The following is a 22,103-nucleotide window of genomic DNA, read 5'->3' as shown; positions in this document are numbered from 1 at the left end:
CACGACGGGTTCAATTTATTAAACATTGCCCGCATTATGACAATGTAATCGCGCAACGGTTCGTTTTCTCCCTGATGCCGATCTTTAATATTTCTCTCTAACGTTTCGCGATACTTGGGATCCCCGAAAAATTTCCTATATTCGGCCACAAATTTATCCCATTTATTTTCCCGCGTCTCTTACCAATGGGCCGCGATTCCGTCTAAACATACCGGTAGGCAACGTAATAAATTTTTATCCACGATATTGCAATATTTCCGTTGTTTCATTAGGCAATCCAGGAAGGATTCCGAATCCTCTCCTGGTGCCCCGGAACATTTTTTTCGCCATTTACGCATTATTTCTGCGGTTGGCGTCCTCCGGTAAAATAATTCACGTGATACGTTCGCCAGCATCGGTCTAGAATGACTCGGATTTATTCCGGATACGAGGTGTGAGGGGTATTGCATCGGTTCATTTCCACGATATTCCGGCATCGGCTCTTCCGCGCGAAAATCCGGCACCGGTAAAATAATGTTTTTCGGCGGTGATCTTTCCGTCCAAGCATTATTTTCAATATTGGGTTCTACGTCGGACAAAGGCCATTCATCCGACGCTTCCCCGTAGACCGACTTTGTTTCCCCCTCGTCCCCCTCGTCACGTTCCGGTTTGAGCATCTCGCTCATCTGTTTCGTATTTCCCGAGTCGCTTACTATCGCTTCGTTTGGTTTTGCAGGCAAGGCCATAAATTCCCGGTCTGTTTGTGTTTTGGTTACCTCGCTCGGGCGAGGCGACCCCGGCTGATGGCCTTGCCGCGGTACGCGTACGAACAATAGATGCCTTGTCCCCAATCGGCAACAGAAACACTATCTCTAAATTCCTCGCTAATGTATCGGGTGTGTTCGCGTGTTTCGAAATTGTATCCCGGCAGCACGAATTTATCCTCTGTTACGGTGAAATGGCTGGTTTTCGCGAAAGAACGCCGTATTTCACTTTCGCGATTGAATACTTGAAGATTTCGGGAATTTGAAGTTGCTTTTTATTTTGAAAGTTGGATCGGCGAGACGTGCCGTAGCAGAGGTGATCGTCGACTGTCGGGTACACGAGTTTGGGGTCTTATATATTAATGGGTAATCTTGTTTGGGGTACAAAGGTTTGGGACTGTTTCATGGTTCAAAGTGTTGGGTGCTGAATCGGTTGTGGACTTGGGCCTGGTGACGTGTTGAGAGGGCTGTTGTCTTGGCCTTATCGGGCCGTGACACCTCCGCTACGCGCGGCTTTTCCCAGCAATTTTTACAACGTTAATTATAATTTGTCGCTAAGTCCGAGTTGTCTCGCTAATCGTTCTCGCTTTTTTTTTTCTCTCGCGTCATAATTGCGCCAATTTGTCGTTTCGCGTTCGCGAATATTACTTTCGTACGTTTAACGATTACAAAGACGGCACGTGGTTCCCGACGACCCAAATTCTACGAGGCATTCTTTAGAACGTCCCTTCCATCACCGTAAATTACACACATAAATTACATATAACATATTAAATACATGGTACGTTTCAATATCATATTGTCAATTTCATTTCAATATCATTCAACGCAATTCAATAGGACATCAATGATAAAAAGAAAATTTAATAAGGCATGACAAATAATTTAGTTCAATATATCATCGTACATAATTCTCCACTTCATCAAGTATTATCTTTACATTATTACTTGCCTTGCCGACGACATAAATTAATCATGAAATTACGGATTTGCGGAAAATGTTACAAAATAAACTTTTCGGTACGGAACGAGCACTTTATTCCCGTCTAACGGATCGTCACTGACGAACTTTACAAAATTTATATACAAGGTGAAGCCAACTGGTAGGTTAGCTTTAGTTGTCAATAAATGTATTAACCCGAAAGGACTGTGCAATTATTCTCAGCGGAGTTGCTGGGAATCCAGATAACTGAATCGCCGTAGTACAAGACCGGTCCCACGACGCGCGACGTCTTAGCTACTTATGAACGATTGCAGAGAAAACGATTTAGAACTGTTAACGTGTAGATGAACTGACGATCTGATCGTAGGCGAGTCGCGAGCGGTTTTCTATCACCGCCGGAACGATGACTTGCCGAATTTGAATCCTGGGCCAATAGAAATTCTATTAGCGGCGTCGTTCATCGATCCGGCGGTGACAACCTATGGCACGACTCGCCGTCGATCGACCGTCGATCTCGCGGCGACCCGAGCACCCGCCAATAGTACGGCGGCGCGGTGGATCTCGCGTTCGAGATCTGATGCCACGCGCAGCCAATCCCAAACATTCCACCCGCCTCGTCATTCATTGACGAAATTGAGACAGAATGAATGGATCGGCAACGTGTGGCGTAGTAAAGTGAACTATGTGTCGTGAGTGAATAAATGGAAATGTACAGTGAACCAAATGACGATGGGGTGAAGATACAATGAGGATGAAGTGCCTTAATGAGGTGAAGTCTAATTACAAATGAGTGTATGAGGTGAACCATTAAACCTATTGTGTACTTAACCTACAATTTGAACGCAATTTGAAAAGTATTAATTTTATAGGCGCGGATCGGGAGAACCGCTCATCTGATCAGTCTTGGAGGCCTCACCAGCATCCTTTTCCCCATCGTCCGGTGGCAGCAGAGGAATTAGTTTGTGCACCGGCCGGCGAAATTGCGACGTGGCAGTGCGAACTGTCGCGACTCGAACGGAAGCGTCTGATCCCGGGTGCACGTTTACGACGCGAGCAAGTGGCCATTGCGTAGGCGGAAGGATTTCGCTTTTGATTAGGCAAAGGGCTCCGGCCTTGATCCAAGCCTTATACTTGAGCCATTTGACTCGAGGTTGCAGCAAGTTTAAGTATTCCCGAGACCAGCGCTTCCAGAAGTGTCGCTGCATCTGCTGGACTAGTTGCCACCGGGATAAGCGAGATGCGGGAAGGTCCGCGAGGCTGGGATTCGGAATCGCCGTGAGCGGTTCCCCGATCAAGAAGTGACCAGGTGTTAGAGCCACTGGGCCATCGGGGTCGTCGGACAAAGGCATTAAGGGTTGGGAATTGAGGCAAGCCTCGATACCGGTCAGGAGCGTGGTCAGCTTCTCGAAGGTCAGTCGCTGCTCGCCGATGATCCTGCGGAGGTGATGCTTCACGGATTCTACGGCAGCCTCCCAGATTCCGCCGAAGTGTGGAGCCGATGGGGGATTAAATCTCCAGATGATGCCCTCACGAGAGGCTGCGACAAATGGGCCTCCCCCCCGGTTCTCTGATTCTCGAAGAAGTGCCCGAAGTTCGTGATTGGCGCCGACGAAGTTCCGCCCGCAGTCGCTGTACAACTCGGCGCAACGACCTCGCCGTGCCGTGAATCGCCGTAGAGCGCCCAGGAATGCGTCGTTGGACCCGTCGGACGCAGCCTCCAGATGCACAGCCTTCGTGGAGAGGCAGATAAAGACAGCGATGTACCCCTTCGAGGTACGCTGACCACGTCCACGACCGGCTCGGAGCTGGATTGGTCCCGCGTAGTCAATCCCAGACCTGAAAAAGGGACGACATGGAGTCACTCGATTTACCGGAAGATTTCCCATTTTGGGTAGGGCGGTTTGCCCTCTCCAGCGTCTGCAGGTGGTGCATCGTCTGATACAGGACTTGACCATTGGACGACCCTTTAGTATCCAGCACTCCTGACGCAGAGTGGCGAGCGTCAGATGATTCCCCCCATGGAGACATCGCTTGTGCGCAGCGTCGACCCACAACCTGGCCAAGGGTGAGTCATCGGGTAGGATGGCGGGATGCTTCCTGTCATAGGCAAGGTTGGAAACCTGAAGGCGGCCCCCAACGCGCAGCACTCCGTCTGCATCCAGGAACGGGCTGAGTCTGGCCAACCGGCTCTTGGCTGGGACTGGTTGGCTCTTCCGGAGCGCCCGAATATCCTCCTCGAAGTGTGAAGCCTGCTTCAGCCGCAAGAGGGTGAGTTGGCACGCGCGTACTTCCGAGGCTGTGAGGGTTGACTCTCCGTTTTTTCTCCCAGGAATCCAACGACGACACCAGGCCAGAACTCGGAGCAGGCGAGACAGGTTAGAGAACCGCTCGATCAAGGAACCGGAAGGGCTCTCTAACCTGCGAACCACGTGGTGCACTGCGAGCTCAGTTCCTTCGTCGCTAGCCTCCTGGTCCGCTGAGGCAAGAGGGTGGCCGGGTGAGCTATTCGGGTCCTCGCCACCACAGATCGAAGCTTGGAAGCTCCGATGGATACAAACATAAAGAATAACTCCAAGGTACATGGTAGGATCCGGACGGATTATCTCATCCGAAAAAAGTAATTGTTATAGGTCATATAACATATAAAATATAAGGGAAAGTTAAACCGAAAAACTATTTATTTTAATTCTCTCGTAATGAAATTACACCATTTATAACGTATTATAAATTTATTTTGAGATAGAGTTCTCTCGCAATTCGAATAGTAAAGAGCTACAAGGTGCGGGTCGATATATCGGCTCTGGCACTAAAAGGGTTAAAATAGTTATCGCTCTGAGTGGGAGGCGCTCAGTTGCGCACAATACGATTGCGCACGTACACATTGCGCACATATCTTTTGGACACAGTATGATTGGACACAAGAAGAATCGGAAACGTTTCAATTGCGCACACGAAAAATCGGACACATCTCAATTGCGCACAAATAGAATTGGAAACATATTTATTGCGCACACATAAAACTGGACACAAGCGAATCGCGAACAAATAGAAATGCGCACACTAATTTTAGACAGTGATGGAAATGCGGCCAAGTCGTGATTAATTTCGGATTATGTGCGCTTGATGTTAAGTATCAAATCCATGTTTAGGATTTCCTGTGATGAATCTGTAAAATTAACCGAAACTAATTAATATTTGAAGTGTTAAAATGAATGATTTTTAGAGTCTGTAGTAAATGTTAGGGTTAGGGTTAAGGTTAGTTGTTAGGGTTATTTGTTCGCAATTCGCTTGTGTCCAGTTTTATCTGTGCGCAATAAATATGTTTCCAATTCTATTTATGCGCAATTGAGATGTGTCCGATTCTTCGTGTGCGCAATTGAAACGTGACCAATTCTTCTTGTGTCCAATCATACTGTGTCCAAAAGATATGTGCGCAATGTGTACGTGCGCAATCGTATTGTGCGCAACTGAAGGCCTCTCGTGCAAAGTTAGCAGAATACTAGTGTTCGTCTGTGTTTGAAGTAGACAACTATTATTGGGTTAGGTTTTGAGTACTTTTTGACGTCATTATGTGTTATTAAAAAACAAAACAAAAACCATTATTTATTAACCGAAATCTAAACCAAACTCAAAACCCAACCCAAACCTAACTCAAAAATTAATCTAAATGCAATCCAAACCTAACCCAATCTGATTTTTATAACATCGTTATTCGGATCTGGTCAACAACTACCACAAAATACAGTCAGTCAAAAAAGTCTCCGTACAGAGACTGTGAGCGTGTAAATTTATTTCCTTTGTTAACGGTTCAGCTGAATGTTTACAAATAACTCTCAAGGAAACACTCTATGGTTAAGTACAATTTAGTTGCTTGGCTGTTAGCAAGAATAAAAGACGTTTTCGCGAAATAATTTCTCCGAAATGGAAGTACCACTTGCGACCAGAGATTTAACTATAAAATTAAGAGAAGATGGATTATCTATTAGAAAAATGGGTCAAATAGTAAAAAGGACAAATTCTTCAGTACAATATATTCTTGAGAAATACGCAAAAACTAAATCTATTAAAAGTTTACAACGTACAGGTCGACCACAAAAATTAGAAACTAATCATAAACGTGCAATCCTACGAACAATTCGTTGTGATCCACAAACGAGTGCACCAAAATTGGCCAGTATGATAGAAAATGATTATAATATAAAAGTAGTGCCCGAAACTATTCGAAATGTTATAAGAAAGGCTGGATACAACAACGGTCGTGTACAACCAGGACAAAACCGTTCGTAGGCGTTCGGAGGCGTGCGAGCCCTCCCCGGATTGGCTCGGCGGCCAGGGTTCTTTGGGGAGGGGATAAGGTGGTTAATAAAGTACGCGTGCTCTTAGTAAAAATGAAAAGAGTTTATTTTATTCTAAGGTTGCTCGGGATTTCCCGTAGGGCGGCTGTCGGTCCGCCTCTCGGCTGGTCTATAGTAACAAATGAGGGTGGATACCCGATCAATAACCCGACAGAATAACCCCAAAGAGTGATACAATAGAATAATTAACCTAAGCGATTTACCTTAATAATTACGGAAACTTAACCTATACGCGAGGAGCAACGGAGCTCCGAATCGGCGGAGCGAGACAGGTTCTCGTAACGGGGACGGAATCCCGACGGAGCGTCGCCCACCGGTGGACGACGGAGTAAATGAACGGTGTGCGGTTCGGTCGCGAGCAACGTGGCTCCGAAATGCCTCGTGGCTACGGCACGCGGAGCGCCGAATTCTCGGCGATGGTGTTCGGGAACCTCCGCGGCTCAGCAGGTGTTCGTGAATTGTGTCGTGTTCCTTCGTCGGCTGAGCTCGCGGGGCGCAGAGAATTTCGTCTACGGATCGGCGGGACGCCCCGTTTGTCGTCCCCGATCCACCGCGGCACGAATTCGTACGTACGGACGTAGACCCAATACGTACCGCTCGATGCCAGCGTGGTTACTCGTCCTCGGTAGTACACCGCGGGACGAGCTCCGCACGCTGCTGCGGCGGGTCGAAGACTAAACTCGCGGGGCGCGAGGCACGATCGCGGATCGGAAGACAGGAATACTGGATTCGGGAGCGGGTCACGAGGAGTGGGGAGAACGGGGCAGAGTGTCGCAACGACGGTGCACTGAAAAGTACTGCCGCCTCCGCGACCGCCTCCCAGGGCTTGCTCGCGGTTTCGGCTTTCTTCGTACGGGACGTAGACCCGCTTACGCTTACGGCCGATCCCGGCGCTTCCTCGTGTTTGCTCGGTCGTAAACCGTGGCTCGCACGTATCCACGCGGCTGCGAGAAGTCCTGGCCTGGGGTGTTACCCCGAGAGCTGCTCCAGGCCAACTCCGCTCTCGGTGGATTTCGTCGCGATCTTTATAGCCCGATCGCGGACCTCGTGTGCTCGTTCGCGAATCGTCGGCATTCGCCGTTTGGTCCGAGCTCGGGCCGAATTCGCGAATTGGCGTGCGGCGGGTTCCCGACGCTGATTGGCGCCTGGTCCGTAACTGCGGAGTCGCAACGAGACTCCGAATACGTCTCGTTGCAAAGGTAATAAAAGAAAACGTTTGGATTTGCAAAGGCACACGTTAATAAGGATCAAAGCTTTTGGAATAATGTTATATTTAGTGATGAATGTAAATTTACTATTTTTACTTCGGATGGAAATGTTAAAGTGTGGAGAAAACCAAATGAACAGATGAAACTCAAAAATTTATTCCCATCGTTTAAACACGGAGGCGGCAGCGTAATGGTGTGGGGGTGTATGAGTGCAGCAGGAGTGGGAAATTTAGTCTTTATTGAGGGTATAATGGATCAGCATAAATATTTGAACATTTTGAAAGAAAATTTAAAAACCAATGCCAGAAAATTACATCTTGAAGAGTCGTTTATCTTCCAACTGATCACTAATTAACAAATTATGAATAATAGTGTTACATGTACGGAGACTTTTTTGACCTCGTTTTCGTTGAGTTTTACTTTTGCCTTTGTTTATTTGTTAACAAATAAATGTAATATAGCTTTTTTTGCACTGTTAATAAATGTTATGTTTGTGAACATAATAACGCAAGAATTATTTATTTATTACCATTTCCTTTAAAATTATGCAACTTTAAATAAATTCTTGTACGGTGTACGGAGACTTTTTTGACTGACTGTTAGAGATTTATCGAGGAATCGAGAGGAGGCGGACGGGGTTCGCAAACTCCGAACTCAAATCTAACCTTTTTATATATATCTCTGTATTTTTAACCATGTTCGGTAACGAACAACACTGTACAAAACTGTAAATACACGACTCAGAGGACTGGATCAACGGCGCGTGCGCGACGTCGTTCCTGCGTCCCCTCCCGCGCCCCGCGAGTCCCGGGTGGATCGAGCAGCTCGGTGGCCCTCGCGGGCCGCGCGGGGGACGGGCGTCAGGAGCGATCGATCTAACGGCCGATCAACGCAGTCTTTCTGTATTATCGACAATCGACAGGTCTCAAGCGTGTTTATCTCTGTATTCCTTGCGATCCTCGTTTCGTCGGACTTTTTCCTGACACTCTGTTTCTGCGAACTGACGGTAATCTTTCAACACCGTGAAAGATCCGAAGAGTTCGTAACACTGACTGTATATAAAAGTCTATAATTTTTAGTAAAGTAAAATTCAGCTGATAATTAAGAAACCAAACCTTCATCATCACTTATGTATTTAAAAAATAAATAGAAAGGTGACTATGTTAGCCATCCGGTCGCTGCTGGTAACGCACGCCGGCCGTCCGAGGCTGTACATATATCGCGGTGCAGCATTTACTTCAAATAATTTTAATTTTGTCAATGTTAAAGTGTTAAAGTGCTTTTTCGACAACTGGTCCATAAAAGGGATATTTGGAGCTATATCCTTATTTTTTCAAATTTCTCTCATTTTCATCAGTTTGTTAGTTGTAGTCTTATAATTTATTATAATGTGTTTATAGTAAATAATTCATTTAAATGTAAATTAGAACAGAACACGACTTCGAAAATAGTTTGTCGCTAAATGATGATTGTTTGGTTTCTTATTTATTTGAAAAGTTCACACGGTATATGGATTGTTTGTCACTTACCTATTCAGCTGTAATCTTCTTCTGTTGTATCTTTTCGTTGAGATGCGAAGCTTTTTGGACGATGCAGTCGCCTTGAATGCTCGCTTGGCCGCCGTTTTTCCCGCGTGCTTAGCAGAAGACGAAATACCAGACTCCATTTTTCCACAGTTTTCACACTTTTTCACAAAAACTCCAAACTATACACACTCCCGCTGACAGGCCAGTTCTGGCATAAAGCGTAATAAATAAAAAAAAAAACTACACACACTCGCGTCACCACAAGTCCGTACACTTATCTTTCCGCGCTGTGTATAAATTGTTTAACAAATGAAACAGGAGTGATTCGCACGCGATACGAATGCGTTCCTGTCCATCAGTAAACTGAACGAAACAAACAACGCCTCAATTAGCTGTTGCCAGTTGCGTCATCCCCCCCCCCCCCCGCTACCATCAAATGTGACTTGGCGACCCGTCTCTTGTGGGGACTCCGAGCCCCTCATCCGGCAGCAATTCGGGGGAGGGGTGTTGCGTCTCCTCCTCTAGCGGCTCGTCCATCGCGGGGTGTCCGGACCCATCGTCCGCCGGCAGCTCGGTGGATGTTTCCTCCTCTGAAGGGACACTCAACCCGGCCGGGTCGGATTCCTCGTCGAGTTGCAACTCTTCGAGGTTCTCGTCCAGGGTGTCATCCAACCCCTGGGGGGGGGGGGGGACGGTCCGGCAGCGGTGTAGAGTTATTCCCGTCGTCCGCGGACTCGTAGGAACAGTCGGCGTCCGAGTCGCTCATGGGAGCAATGACGATGGCCTCCGCTTCCGGTGGGCAAGTCGGCATCCTGCGGGGTACCGTGATAATTTGTTGCCACGTCTGCGTCGTCATTGTCCGTTGTTTTAGATGGCCTCCCTTGGTTAAATATACACGGAGGATCTGTCCCACGGGGAGCCGATATTCCGGGGAATCTACGGCCCTTAAGGCCTCGATCAGGTTGTCGAGGGGGCTGCGGGGCTCGACTCTTCCGCTCTCGGCATCCATTTTAACGTGAGTCCACAACGGTACTGAAATAAAACCTCTCAATTTAGGCCTAGGTGTTGCATTCCGTGATGGAAGGAACGCTTTCAGATCGCTCACGTGGACTTTGCCCAAATCCTTGCCGGCTTCCGTGGCTACGCGATATACTACCGGCGAGATCTTCTTCGTTACGATTACGGGCCCTACGTACTTCGGAACTAATTTCGCCGCAACATGCTGCGCCGCCGACGATAAAACGCGTTGCTGTTTTAAAACCCTATCCCCTACCTCTAGACATTCTAGTTCCATCGCGGAATATTTCCTCTCCGGCATCGTGAGAGATCTGCTTGCGAACGCGATTACTTTTTCTATTCCCTCGACCTCTTGTGTTAAAACGGCGCCTAATCCTACCGTGCTCGCATCCGTCTGCAAGGTGAACGGGATTTCGAAATCAGGAAACGAAAGAGTCGGTGCAGTCGCGATCGCATCCCTAAGGGTTTCGAAGGCAGTTTGTTGTCCGTCCTTCCATTCCCATTCCCGATTTTTCCGCAATAAGTTGTTCAGCGGTTCTGCAAGTGTTGCGAATCCCGGAATGAACCTCCTATACCAGGATGCCATTCCTAGGAATCGCCGCACCTGTTTCACGTTTTTCGGGGGAGGATATGTTAAGATTGGTCTTATCTTATCGACATCGATTTTTAACCCCTCGTGACTGACCACGAATCCAAGGTAACGGACTTGCTGTCAGCAAAATTCGCATTTTTCGGGGTTGATTAATAATCCGGCATCTTTTATTCGTTTTAGTATGCGATCTAGCCATTCGAGTTGTTCGTCGAATGTTTTCGTCACGATAATTATATCGTCTAGATATGCGAACGCGTGTGGTTCCATTTCTGGCCCTATTAAACGATCTAGCAAGCGTTGGAAGGTGGCCGGTGCTCCCGTGAGCCCATACGGCATGCGACGGAAATGAAACAATCCTTTTCCCGGTACCGTGAACGCCGTGATTTCGCGACTTCTGGGTTCTAACGGGATTTGGAAGTACGCCTGACTGAGGTCAAGAGTCGAGATGTATTTCGTGGCGCGCAGTTTGTCCAGTATCTGCGTCATGAGTGGTAAGGGGTACGCGTCTTTCCTAGAGACTTCGTTTACATTTCTGAAATCGAGACAAAATCTGTATTTGCCATTTGCTTTCTTGACCATGAGTATCGGACTTGACCAGCCGCTTTGTGACGGTTCGATTATGCCGTCCGCTAATAAGGTATCTACTTCCTTATATATCGCCTCCTGTACTTTAGGAGAGACGGCATAATATCTCTGTTTTATAGGCGGATGGTCGCCGATGTCAATTTTGCGGCTAATCAAGTCGGTCAATCCGGTCATTTTCTCGAATTCCGGCAGCGAAGTCTCTAGAAATTTCTCTAATTTAACCTTCTCTACATCGGATAATTTTTGTAACCCGCAGCACACTGTCGCGTGGGGGGTATCGTTGAACCGAAACGTTTCCTCCGGCTGTTCTGCAAAGTACCAAATGGCTCGGTGGTATTCCGCGACAATTCCGAATGATGCTATTGCATCTATCCCTAATAATACCGGAGTTACAAGGTTATCTAACACGCGCGCTAATATTTGGCATACTTTGTTCCCGATACGTAATTTGAATTGTGCTTCTTCTGTTGCACGATCTACGGCAGCTGTCGTTAAAAGGAAATAGCATGGACGCTCTGTCCTTTTTAATTTTATTTCTCCGGCATCTATCTAAGTGACTACTGCATGGCTTATAAATGTTACCGTGGACTCCGAGCCTACTAATGCGCGAACCGGCATCTTTCCGATGAATGCTTTTACTGTTAGTAACGGCGGTGTTTCTGGTGTTTCTTTTATTGCGACGCGGGCCGATATTAACCACTTCGTTCTCACGGACGTGTTATCACGCGATGTCGATACCGTTCGTATAAGGTCACAGACGTGTTATGACGCGCCGCCGATACTGTTCGTACAGATCACAGACGCGTTATCACGCGACGCAATGCCGTTCGTACGATGCTACACACGACATATCTCGCGTTTTTCTTTATTAGATTAAGTGCTTTAATTCGAAAAATTATTAATTCTGGGAACGGTATAGTTAAATAAAAATATTGATTTCAGGATATTTTACATTTATTGTTTCTGTGTGTGATATAATTCGAAACATGGAACTACACATAACGCAACATCACAATTTTCACAATAGTATCTTGTTTCTTTGCGGATACATTTTATTTTGCACCATACACAACGCACACTTAAACGAGAACTAATTGAAACGACATAGAAATAAGCGGTGTCCTCAGACGGAACAAAGACAAGCCCACGTGTTTACACGTCCGTGGTACCGCGGAAGCGAAATTGCGTCGCGTGATAACGCGTCTGTGATCTGTACGAACAGTATCGGCGGCGCGTCATAACACGTGTGTGACCTTATACGAACGGTATCGACGTCGCGTGATAACACGTCCATGAGAACGAAGTGGTTAATTCGGGTGAAGTGTCTTCGGACCTTTCGAGCGACTTCTCTCCTCGTTTCCCGTGCCTTTATTGCATTTACGGCATCTGTTTATCATGATTCCCTCTGCTCCGCACCGGTAACAATGTAGCCGCGGCTCTTCGCGACAATCTCGCGCCATGTGCCCGGTCTTACGGAAATTCCAACACATTAGTGACATTCTTCCGCTCGCGCGTTGTTTATCGCGCGGTGGTATTTGTCGATTGTTGTCATTTTCGGGCGATTTCCTTCGGTGCGTCGCGGTATCTCGTGGCCGTATCGCTTTCCTTTCTGATTTAAAATTCTGATTTTCGCGAGTGGGGCTAGAGGATTTTTCGCTCGAACCCTCGCTATCCACGCTCGTTACGGCAGCCATTGCATACGCGCATTTATAATTATTTAGTTTCCCCTTGTCCTGTTGTTTTTGGCGGGGGTACCGATAAGGGTCGTACGCGAAACTTGGATGGGCCATTTCGGACGCTCTTGGGTTATGTCTTATGGGTCATGTCCGTCTGTCGTTCTGCTTCTAACAGTTCGTCTTCTAATTGTTCTAGTGTCATTATTGTCGTTAGTGCTATTGCCTACCTAATAATTGGTTTCGTGCCCCAGTATACTTTCCTAATCTTTTTGTCTTCCGGCCACGACGGGTTCAATTTATTAAACATTGCCCGCATTATGACAATGTAATCGCGCAACGGTTCGTTTTCTCCCTGATGCCGATCTTTAATATTTCTCTCTAACGTTTCGCGATACTTGGGATCCCCGAAAAATTTCCTATATTCGGCCACAAATTTATCCCATTTATTTTCCCGCGTCTCTTACCAATGGGCCGCGATTCCGTCTAAACATACCGGTAGGCAACGTAATAAATTTTTATCCACGATATTGCAATATTTCCGTTGTTTCATTAGGCAATCCAGGAAGGATTCCGAATCCTCTCCTGGTGCCCCGGAACATTTTTTTCGCCATTTACGCATTATTTCTGCGGTTGGCGTCCTCCGGTAAAATAATTCACGTGATACGTTCGCCAGCATCGGTCTAGAATGACTCGGATTTATTCCGGATACGAGGTGTGAGGGGTATTGCATCGGTTCATTTCCACGATATTCCGGCATCGGCTCTTCCGCGCGAAAATCCGGCACCGGTAAAATAATGTTTTTCGGCGGTGATCTTTCCGTCCAAGCATTATTTTCAATATTGGGTTCTACGTCGGACAAAGGCCATTCATCCGACGCTTCCCCGTAGACCGACTTTGTTTCCCCCTCGTCCCCCTCGTCACGTTCCGGTTTGAGCATCTCGCTCATCTGTTTCGTATTTCCCGAGTCGCTTACTATCGCTTCGTTTGGTTTTGCAGGCAAGGCCATAAATTCCCGGTCTGTTTGTGTTTTGGTTACCTCGCTCGGGCGAGGCGACCCCGGCTGATGGCCTTGCCGCGGTACGCGTACGAACAATAGATGCCTTGTCCCCAATCGGCAACAGAAACACTATCTCTAAATTCCTCGCTAATGTATCGGGTGTGTTCGCGTGTTTCGAAATTGTATCCCGGCAGCACGAATTTATCCTCTGTTACGGTGAAATGGCTGGTTTTCGCGAAAGAACGCCGTATTTCACTTTCGCGATTGAATACTTGAAGATTTCGGGAATTTGAAGTTGCTTTTTATTTTGAAAGTTGGATCGGCGAGACGTGCCGTAGCAGAGGTGATCGTCGACTGTCGGGTACACGAGTTTGGGGTCTTATATATTAATGGGTAATCTTGTTTGGGGTACAAAGGTTTGGGACTGTTTCATGGTTCAAAGTGTTGGGTGCTGAATCGGTTGTGGACTTGGGCCTGGTGACGTGTTGAGAGGGCTGTTGTCTTGGCCTTATCGGGCCGTGACACCTCCGCTACGCGCGGCTTTTCCCAGCAATTTTTACAACGTTAATTATAATTTGTCGCTAAGTCCGAGTTGTCTCGCTAATCGTTCTCGCTTTTTTTTTTCTCTCGCGTCATAATTGCGCCAATTTGTCGTTTCGCGTTCGCGAATATTACTTTCGTACGTTTAACGATTACAAAGACGGCACGTGGTTCCCGACGACCCAAATTCTACGAGGCATTCTTTAGAACGTCCCTTCCATCACCGTAAATTACACACATAAATTACATATAACATATTAAATACATGGTACGTTTCAATATCATATTGTCAATTTCATTTCAATATCATTCAACGCAATTCAATAGGACATCAATGATAAAAAGAAAATTTAATAAGGCATGACAAATAATTTAGTTCAATATATCATCGTACATAATTCTCCACTTCATCAAGTATTATCTTTACATTATTACTTGCCTTGCCGACGACATAAATTAATCATGAAATTACGGATTTGCGGAAAATGTTACAAAATAAACTTTTCGGTACGGAACGAGCACTTTATTCCCGTCTAACGGATCGTCACTGACGAACTTTACAAAATTTATATACAAGGTGAAGCCAACTGGTAGGTTAGCTTTAGTTGTCAATAAATGTATTAACCCGAAAGGACTGTGCAATTATTCTCAGCGGAGTTGCTGGGAATCCAGATAACTGAATCGCCGTAGTACAAGACCGGTCCCACGACGCGCGACGTCTTAGCTACTTATGAACGATTGCAGAGAAAACGATTTAGAACTGTTAACGTGTAGATGAACTGACGATCTGATCGTAGGCGAGTCGCGAGCGGTTTTCTATCACCGCCGGAACGATGACTTGCCGAATTTGAATCCTGGGCCAATAGAAATTCTATTAGCGGCGTCGTTCATCGATCCGGCGGTGACAACCTATGGCACGACTCGCCGTCGATCGACCGTCGATCTCGCGGCGACCCGAGCACCCGCCAATAGTACGGCGGCGCGGTGGATCTCGCGTTCGAGATCTGATGCCACGCGCAGCCAATCCCAAACATTCCACCCGCCTCGTCATTCATTGACGAAATTGAGACAGAATGAATGGATCGGCAACGTGTGGCGTAGTAAAGTGAACTATGTGTCGTGAGTGAATAAATGGAAATGTACAGTGAACCAAATGACGATGGGGTGAAGATACAATGAGGATGAAGTGCCTTAATGAGGTGAAGTCTAATTACAAATGAGTGTATGAGGTGAACCATTAAACCTATTGTGTACTTAACCTACAATTTGAACGCAATTTGAAAAGTATTAATTTTATAGGCGCGGATCGGGAGAACCGCTCATCTGATCAGTCTTGGAGGCCTCACCAGCATCCTTTTCCCCATCGTCCGGTGGCAGCAGAGGAATTAGTTTGTGCACCGGCCGGCGAAATTGCGACGTGGCAGTGCGAACTGTCGCGACTCGAACGGAAGCGTCTGATCCCGGGTGCACGTTTACGACGCGAGCAAGTGGCCATTGCGTAGGCGGAAGGATTTCGCTTTTGATTAGGCAAAGGGCTCCGGCCTTGATCCAAGCCTTATACTTGAGCCATTTGACTCGAGGTTGCAGCAAGTTTAAGTATTCCCGAGACCAGCGCTTCCAGAAGTGTCGCTGCATCTGCTGGACTAGTTGCCACCGGGATAAGCGAGATGCGGGAAGGTCCGCGAGGCTGGGATTCGGAATCGCCGTGAGCGGTTCCCCGATCAAGAAGTGACCAGGTGTTAGAGCCACTGGGCCATCGGGGTCGTCGGACAAAGGCATTAAGGGTTGGGAATTGAGGCAAGCCTCGATACCGGTCAGGAGCGTGGTCAGCTTCTCGAAGGTCAGTCGCTGCTCGCCGATGATCCTGCGGAGGTGATGCTTCACGGATTCTACGGCAGCCTCCCAGATTCCGCCGAAGTGTGGAGCCGATGGGGGATTAAATCTCCAGATGATGCCCTCACGAGAGGCTGCGACAAATGGGCCTCCCCCCCGGTTCTCTGATTCTCGAAGAAGTGCCCGAAGTTCGTGATTGGCGCCGACGAAGTTCCGCCCGCAGTCGCTGTACAACTCGGCGCAACGACCTCGCCGTGCCGTGAATCGCCGTAGAGCGCCCAGGAATGCGTCGTTGGACCCGTCGGACGCAGCCTCCAGATGCACAGCCTTCGTGGAGAGGCAGATAAAGACAGCGATGTACCCCTTCGAGGTACGCTGACCACGTCCACGACCGGCTCGGAGCTGGATTGGTCCCGCGTAGTCAATCCCAGACCTGAAAAAGGGACGACATGGAGTCACTCGATTTACCGGAAGATTTCCCATTTTGGGTAGGGCGGTTTGCCCTCTCCAGCGTCTGCAGGTGGTGCATCGTCTGATACAGGACTTGACCATTGGACGACCCTTTAGTATCCAGCACTCCTGACGCAGAGTGGCGAGCGTCAGATGATTCCCCCCATGGAGACATCGCTTGTGCGCAGCGTCGACCCACAACCTGGCCAAGGGTGAGTCATCGGGTAGGATGGCGGGATGCTTCCTGTCATAGGCAAGGTTGGAAACCTGAAGGCGGCCCCCAACGCGCAGCACTCCGTCTGCATCCAGGAACGGGCTGAGTCTGGCCAACCGGCTCTTGGCTGGGACTGGTTGGCTCTTCCGGAGCGCCCGAATATCCTCCTCGAAGTGTGAAGCCTGCTTCAGCCGCAAGAGGGTGAGTTGGCACGCGCGTACTTCCGAGGCTGTGAGGGTTGACTCTCCGTTTTTTCTCCCAGGAATCCAACGACGACACCAGGCCAGAACTCGGAGCAGGCGAGACAGGTTAGAGAACCGCTCGATCAAGGAACCGGAAGGGCTCTCTAACCTGCGAACCACGTGGTGCACTGCGAGCTCAGTTCCTTCGTCGCTAGCCTCCTGGTCCGCTGAGGCAAGAGGGTGGCCGGGTGAGCTATTCGGGTCCTCGCCACCACAGATCGAAGCTTGGAAGCTCCGATGGATACAAACATAAAGAATAACTCCAAGGTACATGGTAGGATCCGGACGGATTATCTCATCCGAAAAAAGTAATTGTTATAGGTCATATAACATATAAAATATAAGGGAAAGTTAAACCGAAAAACTATTTATTTTAATTCTCTCGTAATGAAATTACACCATTTATAACGTATTATAAATTTATTTTGAGATAGAGTTCTCTCGCAATTCGAATAGTAAAGAGCTACAAGGTGCGGGTCGATATATCGGCTCTGGCACTAAAAGGGTTAAAATAGTTATCGCTCTGAGTGGGAGGCGCTCAGTTGCGCACAATACGATTGCGCACGTACACATTGCGCACATATCTTTTGGACACAGTATGATTGGACACAAGAAGAATCGGAAACGTTTCAATTGCGCACACGAAAAATCGGACACATCTCAATTGCGCACAAATAGAATTGGAAACATATTTATTGCGCACACATAAAACTGGACACAAGCGAATCGCGAACAAATAGAAATGCGCACACTAATTTTAGACAGTGATGGAAATGCGGCCAAGTCGTGATTAATTTCGGATTATGTGCGCTTGATGTTAAGTATCAAATCCATGTTTAGGATTTCCTGTGATGAATCTGTAAAATTAACCGAAACTAATTAATATTTGAAGTGTTAAAATGAATGATTTTTAGAGTCTGTAGTAAATGTTAGGGTTAGGGTTAAGGTTAGTTGTTAGGGTTATTTGTTCGCAATTCGCTTGTGTCCAGTTTTATCTGTGCGCAATAAATATGTTTCCAATTCTATTTATGCGCAATTGAGATGTGTCCGATTCTTCGTGTGCGCAATTGAAACGTGACCAATTCTTCTTGTGTCCAATCATACTGTGTCCAAAAGATATGTGCGCAATGTGTACGTGCGCAATCGTATTGTGCGCAACTGAAGGCCTCTCGTGCAAAGTTAGCAGAATACTAGTGTTCGTCTGTGTTTGAAGTAGACAACTATTATTGGGTTAGGTTTTGAGTACTTTTTGACGTCATTATGTGTTATTAAAAAACAAAACAAAAACCATTATTTATTAACCGAAATCTAAACCAAACTCAAAACCCAACCCAAACCTAACTCAAAAATTAATCTAAATGCAATCCAAACCTAACCCAATCTGATTTTTATAACATCGTTATTCGGATCTGGTCAACAACTACCACAAAATACAGTCAGTCAAAAAAGTCTCCGTACAGAGACTGTGAGCGTGTAAATTTATTTCCTTTGTTAACGGTTCAGCTGAATGTTTACAAATAACTCTCAAGGAAACACTCTATGGTTAAGTACAATTTAGTTGCTTGGCTGTTAGCAAGAATAAAAGACGTTTTCGCGAAATAATTTCTCCGAAATGGAAGTACCACTTGCGACCAGAGATTTAACTATAAAATTAAGAGAAGATGGATTATCTATTAGAAAAATGGGTCAAATAGTAAAAAGGACAAATTCTTCAGTACAATATATTCTTGAGAAATACGCAAAAACTAAATCTATTAAAAGTTTACAACGTACAGGTCGACCACAAAAATTAGAAACTAATCATAAACGTGCAATCCTACGAACAATTCGTTGTGATCCACAAACGAGTGCACCAAAATTGGCCAGTATGATAGAAAATGATTATAATATAAAAGTAGTGCCCGAAACTATTCGAAATGTTATAAGAAAGGCTGGATACAACAACGGTCGTGTACAACCAGGACAAAACCGTTCGTAGGCGTTCGGAGGCGTGCGAGCCCTCCCCGGATTGGCTCGGCGGCCAGGGTTCTTTGGGGAGGGGATAAGGTGGTTAATAAAGTACGCGTGCTCTTAGTAAAAATGAAAAGAGTTTATTTTATTCTAAGGTTGCTCGGGATTTCCCGTAGGGCGGCTGTCGGTCCGCCTCTCGGCTGGTCTATAGTAACAAATGAGGGTGGATACCCGATCAATAACCCGACAGAATAACCCCAAAGAGTGATACAATAGAATAATTAACCTAAGCGATTTACCTTAATAATTACGGAAACTTAACCTATACGCGAGGAGCAACGGAGCTCCGAATCGGCGGAGCGAGACAGGTTCTCGTAACGGGGACGGAATCCCGACGGAGCGTCGCCCACCGGTGGACGACGGAGTAAATGAACGGTGTGCGGTTCGGTCGCGAGCAACGTGGCTCCGAAATGCCTCGTGGCTACGGCACGCGGAGCGCCGAATTCTCGGCGATGGTGTTCGGGAACCTCCGCGGCTCAGCAGGTGTTCGTGAATTGTGTCGTGTTCCTTCGTCGGCTGAGCTCGCGGGGCGCAGAGAATTTCGTCTACGGATCGGCGGGACGCCCCGTTTGTCGTCCCCGATCCACCGCGGCACGAATTCGTACGTACGGACGTAGACCCAATACGTACCGCTCGATGCCAGCGTGGTTACTCGTCCTCGGTAGTACACCGCGGGACGAGCTCCGCACGCTGCTGCGGCGGGTCGAAGACTAAACTCGCGGGGCGCGAGGCACGATCGCGGATCGGAAGACAGGAATACTGGATTCGGGAGCGGGTCACGAGGAGTGGGGAGAACGGGGCAGAGTGTCGCAACGACGGTGCACTGAAAAGTACTGCCGCCTCCGCGACCGCCTCCCAGGGCTTGCTCGCGGTTTCGGCTTTCTTCGTACGGGACGTAGACCCGCTTACGCTTACGGCCGATCCCGGCGCTTCCTCGTGTTTGCTCGGTCGTAAACCGTGGCTCGCACGTATCCACGCGGCTGCGAGAAGTCCTGGCCTGGGGTGTTACCCCGAGAGCTGCTCCAGGCCAACTCCGCTCTCGGTGGATTTCGTCGCGATCTTTATAGCCCGATCGCGGACCTCGTGTGCTCGTTCGCGAATCGTCGGCATTCGCCGTTTGGTCCGAGCTCGGGCCGAATTCGCGAATTGGCGTGCGGCGGGTTCCCGACGCTGATTGGCGCCTGGTCCGTAACTGCGGAGTCGCAACGAGACTCCGAATACGTCTCGTTGCAAAGGTAATAAAAGAAAACGTTTGGATTTGCAAAGGCACACGTTAATAAGGATCAAAGCTTTTGGAATAATGTTATATTTAGTGATGAATGTAAATTTACTATTTTTACTTCGGATGGAAATGTTAAAGTGTGGAGAAAACCAAATGAACAGATGAAACTCAAAAATTTATTCCCATCGTTTAAACACGGAGGCGGCAGCGTAATGGTGTGGGGGTGTATGAGTGCAGCAGGAGTGGGAAATTTAGTCTTTATTGAGGGTATAATGGATCAGCATAAATATTTGAACATTTTGAAAGAAAATTTAAAAACCAATGCCAGAAAATTACATCTTGAAGAGTCGTTTATCTTCCAACTGATCACTAATTAACAAATTATGAATAATAGTGTTACATGTACGGAGACTTTTTTGACCTCGTTTTCGTTGAGTTTTACTTTTGCCTTTGTTTATTTGTTAACAAATAAATGTAATATAGCTTTTTTTGCACTGTTAATAAATGTTATGTTTGTGAACATAATAACGCAAGAATTATTTATTTATTACCATTTCCTTTAAAATTATGCAACTTTAAATAAATTCTTGTACGGTGTACGGAGACTTTTTTGACTGACTGTTAGAGATTTATCGAGGAATCGAGAGGAGGCGGACGGGGTTCGCAAACTCCGAACTCAAATCTAACCTTTTTATATATATCTCTGTATTTTTAACCATGTTCGGTAACGAACAACACTGTACAAAACTGTAAATACACGACTCAGAGGACTGGATCAACGGCGCGTGCGCGACGTCGTTCCTGCGTCCCCTCCCGCGCCCCGCGAGTCCCGGGTGGATCGAGCAGCTCGGTGGCCCTCGCGGGCCGCGCGGGGGACGGGCGTCAGGAGCGATCGATCTAACGGCCGATCAACGCAGTCTTTCTGTATTATCGACAATCGACAGGTCTCAAGCGTGTTTATCTCTGTATTCCTTGCGATCCTCGTTTCGTCGGACTTTTTCCTGACACTCTGTTTCTGCGAACTGACGGTAATCTTTCAACACCGTGAAAGATCCGAAGAGTTCGTAACACTGACTGTATATAAAAGTCTATAATTTTTAGTAAAGTAAAATTCAGCTGATAATTAAGAAACCAAACCTTCATCATCACTTATGTATTTAAAAAATAAATAGAAAGGTGACTATGTTAGCCATCCGGTCGCTGCTGGTAACGCACGCCGGCCGTCCGAGGCTGTACATATATCGCGGTGCAGCATTTACTTCAAATAATTTTAATTTTGTCAATGTTAAAGTGTTAAAGTGCTTTTTCGACAACTGGTCCATAAAAGGGATATTTGGAGCTATATCCTTATTTTTTCAAATTTCTCTCATTTTCATCAGTTTGTTAGTTGTAGTCTTATAATTTATTATAATGTGTTTATAGTAAATAATTCATTTAAATGTAAATTAGAACAGAACACGACTTCGAAAATAGTTTGTCGCTAAATGATGATTGTTTGGTTTCTTATTTATTTGAAAAGTTCACACGGTATATGGATTGTTTGTCACTTACCTATTCAGCTGTAATCTTCTTCTGTTGTATCTTTTCGTTGAGATGCGAAGCTTTTTGGACGATGCAGTCGCCTTGAATGCTCGCTTGGCCGCCGTTTTTCCCGCGTGCTTAGCAGAAGACGAAATACCAGACTCCATTTTTCCACAGTTTTCACACTTTTTCACAAAAACTCCAAACTATACACACTCCCGCTGACAGGCCAGTTCTGGCATAAAGCGTAATAAATAAAAAAAAAAACTACACACACTCGCGTCACCACAAGTCCGTACACTTATCTTTCCGCGCTGTGTATAAATTGTTTAACAAATGAAACAGGAGTGATTCGCACGCGATACGAATGCGTTCCTGTCCATCAGTAAACTGAACGAAACAAACAACGCCTCAATTAGCTGTTGCCAG

General features: G+C 46.8%; 1 protein-coding gene across 1 annotated transcript; it reads right to left on the bottom strand.

Moving 5' to 3' along the window:
* Nucleotides 1-15,475: 15,475 nt before the first annotated feature.
* On the bottom strand, nucleotides 15,476-17,194 carry LOC143363511 (uncharacterized). Its single transcript, XM_076804083.1, has one exon. It carries the CDS (start codon nucleotides 17,192-17,194, stop codon nucleotides 15,476-15,478), a length of 1,719 nt encoding a protein of 572 aa, XP_076660198.1.
* Between the last annotated feature and the right edge of the window lie 4,909 nt (nucleotides 17,195-22,103).

This window comes from Halictus rubicundus, unplaced genomic scaffold (assembly GCF_050948215.1).
Source record: "Halictus rubicundus isolate RS-2024b unplaced genomic scaffold, iyHalRubi1_principal scaffold0052, whole genome shotgun sequence".
NCBI lineage: Eukaryota > Metazoa > Arthropoda > Insecta > Hymenoptera > Halictidae > Halictus > Halictus rubicundus.
This window is presented reverse-complemented; position numbering and strand designations above follow the sequence as displayed.

What these genes read in the sequence shown, in the direction of transcription:
- LOC143363511 (XM_076804083.1), bottom strand. Translation starts at nt 17,194, where the DNA reads ATGTACCTTGGAGTTATTCTTTATGTTTGTATCCATCGGAGCTTCCAA.